This window comes from Pristis pectinata, chromosome 15, assembly GCF_009764475.1.
Source record: "Pristis pectinata isolate sPriPec2 chromosome 15, sPriPec2.1.pri, whole genome shotgun sequence".
Lineage (NCBI taxonomy): Eukaryota > Metazoa > Chordata > Chondrichthyes > Rhinopristiformes > Pristidae > Pristis > Pristis pectinata.
The window spans coordinates 16,118,969-16,130,462 of record NC_067419.1 but is presented as its reverse complement, the minus strand read 5'-3'; the positions used below and the strand labels follow the sequence as shown (position 1 = coordinate 16,130,462).

Here is an 11,494-nt window from a genome sequence, read left to right as displayed (position 1 = left end):
GGTAGGGAGATGGAAAATACACGTTTCTATATAACTGGCAATATCACTGAAGTAGGTGGATATTTATCTGTATAACATTCCGTAGCAGTGTTCTGCATAAGCTTTGAAAACTTAGTAGCAGCAACTAACTTTTCTTTGCTTATTTGCCTGTATTTGTATAAAACCATTAGAGAGAAAAAAAAGAGGAATAAAGTTATTTAGTCCCATGCCTGCTCTGCCATTCATCAAGATCGTGGCTGACCTTTTACCCAAGCAGCACTTTCCCTACACAAAACACTTATTTCTCAATTTCCCCTAACATCTAAAAATCTATCTACCCGTGTCTTGATTACATCCAGCAAATGTTCCACCTCAGGCCTCATGGCTGGAGAGCAGAGAATTCCAAAGAATCACTACCTTCAGGGTGAAGAAATTATCTCAGCTGCTAATGGCAACCCTTTATTCTGAGACCATGACCCCTGCTTCTAGATATCCAAGCCAGGGGAAAACATCATCCCTATATTTATTCTGTTAAACCCCAAAAGAACTTTGTATGTTTCAATGAGATTACCTCTCTTTCTTCTAAACTCATGAATATGATCTCTCAGAACAACCTCTCCCCCAGGAATTAATCAGGTGAACTTTTTTCACCCTATCTAATACAAGTAGAGCCTAAGTATATTGTATGTCGCCTTACTGGCCCATGATAAATTGGGGGAAATCCAACACCGCCCCCCTCCCCCCCCCCTTGATAAGGATGCTCAGCTCTGTAAGGATGCCATGGTTACTTCACAAATTCAACTACCTTACTGCAGTCATAGAAGAAACACTAATACGTTAAGTAAAAATCATAAGCATTTTGTGCCCATTAGACATTGAAAGGCAAAGGACAATAGCTGTTAACTGAAATATTTAGTTTTAAAAAAATTAAATCTTTATGGTTACTGGCATGCCAAAACAGTTGATTGTTGTGTGATTGAATGAAATCATCTATATCAGACAAGCAGAATAATTTGTCTTTAGTATTTATCATTCATTTGAATAGCGACTAACAGGCAGGCATGGATACCATTCAAAGAAAGAAAATCTAATTACCCTGATTGTTCAGTTTGCTTTAAAAGCAATTACATGAGATATTAGGAACAAAAAGGTTCCAAGTTTGATCTTGTGTTTCAGCCAAATGACCCAAGTTTGGACAGGGTTGTTGACGGGACTCTGCAAAAAGGATCAAATGCCCTTGGGCTAAGGCAGGGGGAAAAAACTGCCTTGGTTTCTACTCAGCTGGGGTTGTAAAAGCTGTAAACAGAAGCTGGAGTTGAGAAGGTGGGAAGGTTCCTTGACACAATGAGGAAAGCAGTTAGAGAAGGGTTAAATGTAGGATAAACTATTACTGAACTGTGCCTTTGAAATAATATTTCTTTTACTGGAAATTGGAGTATATGTATCATATGAAGCAAGAATTTTTGGGTGAAATGATCCAAAAACAATATACTTCAAAAGGCCATGAGAAATGATGGGATGAATGTGAAGTTAATCTGTTTTATCATAATCAACGAGTTGAATATTGACTTTGGCACTGGAACTCTCCCTGCTCATTTTCAAATAGGGTTGAGTAATCTTTAGTACCTAGTATGCGAGTTTAATGCCTAATCCAAAGCATAGCCAACAATGCAAAATGGGAAGTCAATCTACAGTTTGTACTTCTAGGTGCAGGTTTTAATGTCCTTTCAATAATGAGCAAATTTTACTTCTAACTATTGTTTAATCACTGCCATGAACAAATTTACAATCTTGTTTTGTTTTAATAATTAAACCCATAATTATATATCCAAATAGATGGTTCAATTACTCGTTATGCCACAGTCCATTCAGGCCATCAAGTCTACACTAGGTCCCAGCTGAACCATCCCGTCAGTCCCATTTGCCATCTCCTTATTTCCCTAGGGCCCTAAACTTATTCTCTTTCACACAGCCAAAGAATCAAAGGGGAATTGATGGTTATTTACCCATACAAAGGGATAATTTATAGTTGCCAATTAACTTACCAGCATATCTTCAGGACTTCTATGGCTATTAACTTACTTTATTTTCATTTTTATATTCCCATTTCTATTTCTCCTCCTCTTTCACACGTGGTCATTAGTCAGAGAAGGTTAAAAGATGAACAAGTACATTTCCACAATGTATTCCCTCTGAGAAATGCCCGATACCAAGAACTCAAGATAAAATCATTAAAATATCCTGGGTTCAAACCATTATGCTATATTTTAAAAATGAGTCAAACATCACTTCAACGTACTACCTCACAAACAAAAGTTTTGGGCAGGAAGGATGGTCTAATTTTCTTTATTTTTTTACAGCTCAGTTAGTTCTCAATGCAAGTGGAGATACGAGAATTCAATATAATGCAGACCAATATCCATGCAAGCATTCAATTTTTAAACAGATTTTTGTTAACCAAGAGTATCAAGGCATATGGGGCAAAGCAAATATTTGGAGTTGGATCATGGATCAACCATGATGTTACTGTAAGGTAGAACAGGATTGAGGGAATACGTAGCCTACTCTTGTTGCAATGGTTCTATAAAACAGAAAATAATTGTTACCTGATAAACATGTGATAGTCAAAAAAATTAGAAATGTTACTGACACATAAAAACATTGTGTTACATAAATCTTCAAAACCAACCATCCTTAAAAGAGGATTGAAACATCTCTGGGAAAACATTTTATTCATGCAAATACTTACTGATTTACATTTTTATTTTCAAGTGTTTAAACCTGGTTTTTATTTGATATCCTGCAACAAGACAATTCACTTTAAAATATAGTTTATTAGCTGTTCATGGAAAGCACACTTAATGAGAGCTTGCAGCTTTCACAAAGTCAGGGAACATTAATAAACCATATGCCCACATGTTCTGAGGACAGTAGTGTATTAATATTCTTTGTTCAAATAATATTCAAACGTTTGCTCCCAGTCAAAATTTCTTCAGAGTGGGGCACTGGTAAAAGGTGCATTTACCAAATAAAACTATAACCACCTTGTTAAACAATAATTAAATTAAGACACAGCACTTAGTCCTTAAATTAATTCAAAATAAAATTAAAATTGCCCCTCACCAAAGTATGCATTTCCTTACATTAAATAAACATATATCAGATAGAGAAAGGAATATTTAAAAACTAAATCTTCACAAGTTTTACAACAAAGGCATTTAGATACTGAGCAACAAGATTCTTTTTTTAAAAAAATGTAAAATGGTTAAAACATCACATTAATGATTCCAAAATCAAGACAAAAGGATCCTTTTTATTAAGCAATACAGGATAGAATACACAGAAAAATTTAGAATCTTTAGAAAGATAACCGCATACCAACAAAAAATTCAAGACAATTGTGTCTCAAAGTCATTTATTTTGTAATCTGAAAATGTAATATAAAACAAATATTTATCAATTCAGATTACATTTATATGAATTACGATGCTGGAAACCAAACATGATCTGTGTCTTTTCAAACCGAGGCATTTATTGCAGAGTTAGAATAAAAGTACTTCACCTTCTGTAATATTGAGAAGCTTTCAACTATGCCATTTGACAAAAAGTGTCACCACTTTTACTGTACACAGTACCCAGAACGCTTGCAATGGATAAATTTCATCAATTTCTTAGTCATACTGCTCACTTAAGCATCCTTATCGCATATTTTTTATATCATTAAATGGCCCCTTAATTATATCCTTGCCTTTCTTCCCCTTATTACTGAATCCCAAATTTAGCAGCACAAATCTGCTATTCAACACAAATTGGAATGTCAAAGTGAAAAATCCCTAAAATGTACATCTTAGAGAAAAAACTAATCATGGTGAACATGCATCTGTATTTTACTTTGCAATATGCTAATAAATTGCTTTCTTTCTCACTTTCAGTTTGAATTATGGATGCTTTCAATGCATTTCCTAATCAATGACTGACAAATGTGTATATTTATACTGGAAGCAGATTTGTACAAGGGAGGAAACCAAATTAGAATCACCTGTGAAAGCAAGAACAAATTAAAAAGTCCATTTCTACACATAGCTAGGACTTTAAAGAAGACTCTTCTGCTTTTAAATTTAAATTACTTCTGAAGCTGGATCAAAAGCAACTATGATAAAATAAACTGGGAACACATTTTATGTTTGAAAGCTTCATTGTGGAAGGAAGCAGAGTTTTGGTTGACAACTCTTGCACATTTAAAAACCTATCATAGTCACATCCCTAAGCTCATCAGGCACCGTGAATAGGAGACCTATCAATTTGCCTACTTTTTTGAATGGTACTAACTGATCTAAATGTTTTCTAATTGTCCAGTTAGCCCATAATAGATATGAATAGTGGTAGATGCTTCTAACCTCCGAGAAGTCAATCAGAAGTCTGTCATGTTTAGTTTTTTTCAAATAAAAATGTGATTACATTAGCTACATTAAGCAGGAAGAGAGTCCAATACTATTGCTGATCCGATAAATTCACAGAAACAAGTCAAAAAACATCAACCAAAACCAGCAGCAATTTTGGAAATAGAAGTCAAAATAATTCACATTATCGTTATTTCCAAATATTCTATAGAACACACCATTTGGATACAAGGCAGAAAATGCCGGCAATAGCCAGACAGACAGCATCTATATAGAGAATAAATAATTACCCTTCTAGGTTGATCTTTCATTGTAATTGTGAAAAGTTCCCCCTTTCTCAGAACCAGTGGGACACAACTTTTTCAGGAATGGCTACACTGAAAATCTGGAACACTTCATGTGATTATAAAGATCCAAAATTCCCAGGTGGTCTGTGCTGCTGTCATTACAATATTGGGCACCCCATAGAGTTCAACGGTAGAGTGCTAACTTCTTTAAGCATTAGGTAGTCCCGAAGTCAGCCTGCTGAATTTGTACCTGGTTACAACTTGCACAGCTCAGCCACTCCATTTATTTCAATGAGGACAAAATAGCTCTTAGGAAGGTGGGTATGTTTCAGGTGACAAATTAATTAAGTTGAAGTTTATTTTTAAAGCTGTAATTATTTGTGAACTATCAAAATTAATATCATTCAAAATTTAAAAATGTCTCAGAAATATTCATCAAAATTCACCTTTGACAGTCAACAAGACTGAGACCTCATCTTAACTGGCTGTCAAAGCTCTGGAGGGCTTCAGTTTTGTGGAACATGTTGTCACTGCAAACATCCTTGGGAAGGAAGGGAAAAATTATTGAAGGGGGATAAACAGAAAAAAAAATCAAACGAGACTTGGCAGAGTTCTCTCCTCAAGATCAATAATTGGTTTCATAAGAGAAACAATTGCAAAATATGCAAGATCATCCATAACCTGTATCAACAAAAGAACAATGATACAGCTGATTGAGGGCACTAGGTTCAGGAAACAGGTTTAAATCCAACTGAGATGAGCATTTCTTCTTTCTGCTGGCTGGGAGATCTGTGGGTAACACAGATATGGGGAGGTTCAACTTAAAAGGCAGAATGCAACTTTTAACCTACATCTGTGACTGGTGAAGTGTGCACCAGCAGCTTGTTGTTCAGAGATGGTCCAGATACAACTGTCTCATGGGCAGTACTGGCTCACAAGCTGCATGTCCTGCACTAGAGCTGTACATCTCAAAACCTATTAATCTGTAACTTTTTCCAGAACTGTTGCAAGGTCATCAATATAATACATTAACACAATTTCTTTCTCCACAGATCCTGTCTCACCCATTGCATATTTCTGGCCTTTTCTGTTTTAATTTCAGATTTCTAGTAATCACATTATTGAATTTTTGAATTAATTAGTTTCTGCTTCATGGGATTGCTTGACTTTTGGCTTAAGATGCAAATACTTTCCAAAAGTCATTTTGCTGTAACAATTACCCTAGCAACATTCATAAATAATAAAAGTGACTTGCTTCAAGGCTGCATACATGGAAACAATAAGTTTTTACTAAACCTTAACATGGAAAGCTGTTAAAAAAAACCCAGTGTCAAAACAAATCTTTTCTATTAGAACATACAAATTCTCAATCTGATTCAAAATTGTTTATGTCGGAGGATGATTCACTACAACTTGCATTTTTATTTTGCACAAAGTAGTATTGGCAATTCAGAAATAAATTCAGAAGTTGCCCATCACAGGTTACAAGCAGTTTTACTTCAAGCTTTTAAAATAACGTAGTCAGCAGGTAAAGATGGCAAGGTCCTTCATGTGGAAGGCTCCAAGGTGTTGAGAATTTTCCCATACGTGAGAACCCATATTTTATTAAACCAGATCACATGCGATTATACAGTTGTGGGCCTTCAACAAACTGGTAAACTGAATAACTAGTCACAAAATAGCATAGCAATATTTTAAAAATTCCTGCATGTCTGTAAGATAAAGATGTAGCCAATGCCATCAATTTAAAAAAAAAAGTCGTTAGGAATCTCCAGGATTCTGCAAATGAATGGATAATATTGCAAAAATAAAGAGTTATAATCTTTCCCAAGCCAATATAACTCAAAAAAAAAGTTTAACACTTTCACTGGTAAACTGCATTTGTAAGAATTATTTTTAAAATAACTATATGGCAGGATTTCAGCAAACAGTATTTTACCAAAATTAGTTCAAACAAAAGCCATCTTTTAGATCCATTTAATGATGTCAATGGATTGGTTTATACACAATCAACAGCTCTATGCTGGTGTTTATTGCCTCACGAGTCTCCTCCCACCCTTCTTCAGATAACTGTCAATATATCAATCAATTCCTTTTTTTCCTTGTGCTTATGCATCTTCTGCTTAAATTTCACTATGCTACTCAATTACTCCTCTCTGTAAAGCATTCCACTTTCTACCCACTTCCTCTAGTTGCAGACTCATCAATTGGTAATATTTTCTCTATGAGCACCCATTAAATCATTACATAATGATATATAAAAAAAATCACAATTAGGTGATCTCCTTTCTTTCTTTCCCAGAGAAAATAGCACCCACCCCCCACCATGACTCTGTTATAATAAGTACATCCACTCACTTTTGATATCATCCTTGTGCATTTTTTACCACGTCTCCAGTCCGCCTATAAAACATGGATTTCCAAATTTGGCCTGCAGGAACTCTTGGCTCGGCCCTTCTAATGACTCCGAGATCCCAAATGGAAAGTGATGCCAAATGATCAAAATAATGTCCTGTTGTTTGATATCACTGGGCATGTTAACTGGCCAATGTCAAGCTCAGCATTAACGTCTGTGGTTCAAATATGCAATGTTTATATGGATTGATGTCTGATCAATAACAGATTTGTGCACTGAGTTTGTAAGCTTTCTAATTATTTTATACATCACTTTAAAAACATTTTAAAATTCATCATTTAAAAACGTTACTAAGACCATGACAAAGCTCTCAAGCTTGATTTATCCTAGGAATATTTAAAATTGATGCTTATTTTCCATCTCTTGAAGGATTCCCTGATCAGTACAATCATCCAAAATGCAGCTCAGCTTTGATATTTGGGATTCAAGAACTATAATTGTTCTTATTGGTTATATCTGCTTATTTAAATACAATTCAAATTTAACTGCTACGAACCAATTTCTAAAGCGGTCCCACTGATATATCTCTTCAACAACTGCCTATCACTGGCTTTCAAGACCCATAAACCCCAAAACATACAGACTGTTTGCCTTAAAAGTTCAGATAAATATGCTCTCCAAAAGATCTCCAAACAAAATAGCTTTGCATTACAGGACACATATAATGAGGAAAAATGAAAATCTGTAAAATATGTCAAATTAGCTTGTCTTGTACAATATATTTTGTTGAAACAGGTAATGTTCAACCATGGAGATTGGTTTATGATATCAGGTTATCTTCAAGAGAGTTTCTGTAATAGGAAAGTATGGCATGAAACCATGGCTTTGGCCAAATTTACCACACCAATCTGAGATGCATTCGTATATGGTCTAACAATACTTTTCTTGCAGCAAATTAAATTTATCAGATTATGCATAAATTAAGAATCAAGCTCAACAAATCAACAGACAATGTTGTTTTTATTACAATTTTATGATATGAAATGAAAATTGTGTGGCTTACAAGTCGTTAAAATGGACAGCTACAAGAAAATTTAGGGGAAACAGCAAGAATCCAACATTTATTTATTCACCAGTTCCATTCACCGGTTATGTCCTAATTTCACTTCATTGTACTTGCAGAATCTTTTCAATCCACTAATTGCTGTTTGATTTTACTTTAGTTGTTTTTTCTTTACCCCTTCCCTGCTCACTTCAGTTTCCAAGCTCTCTTAGGCTTATCATTTTACCTTATTCTAATATTCGATGCGAATCTCACGTGCTTTCTCACTGGTAAACAGGGATACTCAACTGGTTTTTTTGGAAATGAAGTGGGGGCAAAAGTAAATTTCTACAATAGTCCAATTAGAGATGTTTAAAACATTATTCCTGTTGCTTGCATTATGATCTACACTAGAAACCAGAAGAAAGTGGAATAGAAAGTTTGAATGTAAGCAGAATAATTCCAACCCTCTAGGTTAGCACACAGATTTTTTCATGACATGGGTTGTCAGGTTATTAAACATACTGGCCCCATTTATCAAACTTGTGGTCTAAATGATTTATCTATGCTGCTAAAAATCAGGTCAGGCCACAATTGTACACAGAAAATAACTTCAGTACATGTAAAAAGGACAATACCTAGGGATGTCCCTATCAGAATGAAAGCACTCAAGTGCAATCTGCCTAACCATTATAATTTCCTCAACCAGAAACATTTTATTTTAAAAATAATTGAGAATTAAAGACCGTAGCAGCAACTTGGCAAAACTTGTTTACACTATCAGATAGAGCACCTATTACACTTGATGTGCAGCCTTTTTCTCAGTAATAATTTTGTGAAGCTCGTCCGCATCCTGAGTAGTTTTCACACGGATCAAAATTGGCATAGCAGTATCAGGATTTTTCTCATCAATGGGAGGATTGGGAACACAGACGAGAAGAATGTTGTTTTTTCCTGTTCTTGTACAAGGCAGTGATGGATGAAGCATAATGTTCAGTAAAATATTACCTGGTCAAGAAAACAAAAGTTGGAAGCCTTTAAACTCTTGCAATTTCCCATAATCCTATTCTCATGTACAAGGACATTTTCAAGATGCATCTCCTCTTGAAAATAAATTAGAGATTCTCCTTCCATTAAATTTTATTCAATGCCATCTTTTTAATGACTTATCAACTGATGGAAATAGTTTTCCACCATCTGTATTCATAGATTACTCTTAATTTAAAAGGCAACTTACTTACTCAAACTCAGTAAAAAATCTTTCAGCTGAAACAAAGCATTAGATTTATAAATGGACCACAGGTTCTCTTGGTTTACTCCCTTAAATAGTTTGTATTTTATGCTGGACAAGATATATTCTATTGCCAATTTTCAGTTAATAAATCTATGTATAATATCAATTACAGAATAATGCATAAAAGGAGGCCAATCAGCCAAATGACCCCTGAATGGCTTTTCCAAAAAGCAATCCACCTAGTAATATGTAACTATTGCTAATGAAATATATTGAATCTCATCTTAAATTGTTTAGATTTCCTCCCTCCCTCATATGATTTCCAAAGGCTTTTAAGCATTGTACCAAGGTAACTTTTTAATCATACATGAGTAAGGTGTTCCTCGGCTGGTTCTGGGTCCTCCCTATAAAATCCTCATGCACAGCCAAGAGTGTCAAACCCACAGTATGCTGCCTGCAAGGTGGCCTGGTGTGGATGAGACCATCACACATCTTCTGGAGTGTGCGTTTGCCAAGAAGATTTGGGAAGGGAAGCAGTGGTCTTTGTGCTGTTTTTTTTCTGATCAGTTGCATAACACAGGACAAAATGCTCATTGGGCCGTTCCAGGGACATATATTGAGACAAACATCAAGTGCTGCTGGAATATCATTTGACTCAATAAAAGATGTACTTGGGTCTGTCTGAAAGCTGCTGGTCTTCTAGTGCAAGGAGCAATCCAAAATTGAATGCTGCAGACTAGAACATTCCAGACTGCAGGACTATGTGCTGAGGGACAAACTGAAGCTTCCATAGCAGAGAGCCCTCATGTCACTGGGCCCTTCATAAAATCCTCTCAAACCTATTGCTGATGGAAAGTTTGGGAAAGAATAATTGATACCATATTGACCTGATGTAAATAAAAGTAAATGTAATAATATGCTCAGAACACTGAATAGTCCCATAAAGGAATGTCCTGCATTATATAAATAGAAGTATATTTTTGAAAATAAATTGAAACATAGAGGTTTTAGAGAACAGACGAGTTAAGATGCAGCAACTCCATAAAATACAATGAATTCATGCTAGTGGACATCAAGCAGCACCCAAAGGGCCTTGTATTGCTAACACGAGAACTACAGTGGAATTTGCTGGTTTTCCAATTTGGTTTACAAGTGAAGGGTGGTGGGGAAAAGCAAAGGGATTTTATTCTTTTGCTCATGGGACCTGGGCATCACTGTCATTGCTAATTGTTCTCGAGATGATAGTGCCATGTTGACACCCGAACCTTCTATAGCTTGTCTGTTAAAGACACTGCCACAAACCTGTTAGGGAAGAGAACTCTAAGATTTTGACCCAGCAAGTGAAGGGCTTGTGACACATCTGCAGATTGGGATGGCTGGCAACTTGGCCTTTTAAGTAGTACAGAAAAGTTTGGGAGATGCTGTCAAAGGTTTGGAGAGTTGCAGCAGTACATCTCGTACATCTCTAGTGAAGGCAGTAAAGTTTTAACATGGTGCCAATCATGTGGGCTCATCTGCTCTGATGGCATTGACCTTTATTGTTGTTGGTAAGTGCACAGTATTCCATTACTCCGTTGACTGCTGCCTTATTTGAGTTGGAAAACCTTTGGTGAATCAGAAGATGAGACACTCAATGCAGTCAAGCTATTTATATGACTGGTCAAGTTAAGATAGGTCAATGGAGTTCCACAAGATGCTGATTTTGGGAAGTCCCCTATGTCAAAAACATTGAAAGGAGATGGTTAGTTATTGTCTTAGACGGCTATACCTGGCATTTGATTATCACGTTTAAGATGCAAAATCTTCCATTGCTGGAGCTGCCTACTAGATTTTGTATAAAGTATTACTGCTACATAATTAATTTATTGATGTGAATCATAGATGCTAATTAACTCACCTAGATTAGTATCTGCTCGTACCAACAACTGAAATTTTTGATCTGCCACAGGTTTTAAATGGATTGTACCAATTCCTTTATCTTTGAAATCCCCATCCTTCTTGTAGAACATTTTACACCTGGAAAAGCAAAATTTAATATTTCAGCTTAATAATATTGAGCACAATCCTACAAGATACACTCATTCTGAGCTTCACAATTTAAGACTGAAATTCTATTTTCAGACACGCAAGAACTTTATAAAATTCCCATATTCATTCCCAGATTTTTGAATGACACCCATTTTATATTCCCATTTA

The 11,494-nt window shown here is 35.5% G+C and overlaps 1 protein-coding gene across 7 annotated transcripts in view; it reads right to left on the bottom strand.

Annotated features, from left to right (window-relative positions):
• Positions 1–2,325: 2,325 nt before the first annotated feature.
• The window catches only part of nup50 (nucleoporin 50), a 51,689-nt gene continuing 42,520 nt past the window's right edge, over positions 2,326–11,494 (bottom strand). For all 7 annotated transcript variants that reach the window (XM_052030266.1, XM_052030268.1, XM_052030269.1 and 4 more), the window contains 2 exons: positions 11,196–11,314; positions 2,326–9,072 (listed from right to left, as the gene is read on the bottom strand). In XM_052030266.1, coding sequence (XP_051886226.1) covers positions 8,861–9,072; positions 11,196–11,314 — 331 coding nt within the window. In that variant the 3' untranslated portion in view covers positions 2,326–8,860. The remainder of the gene's footprint in view (positions 9,073–11,195; positions 11,315–11,494) is intronic.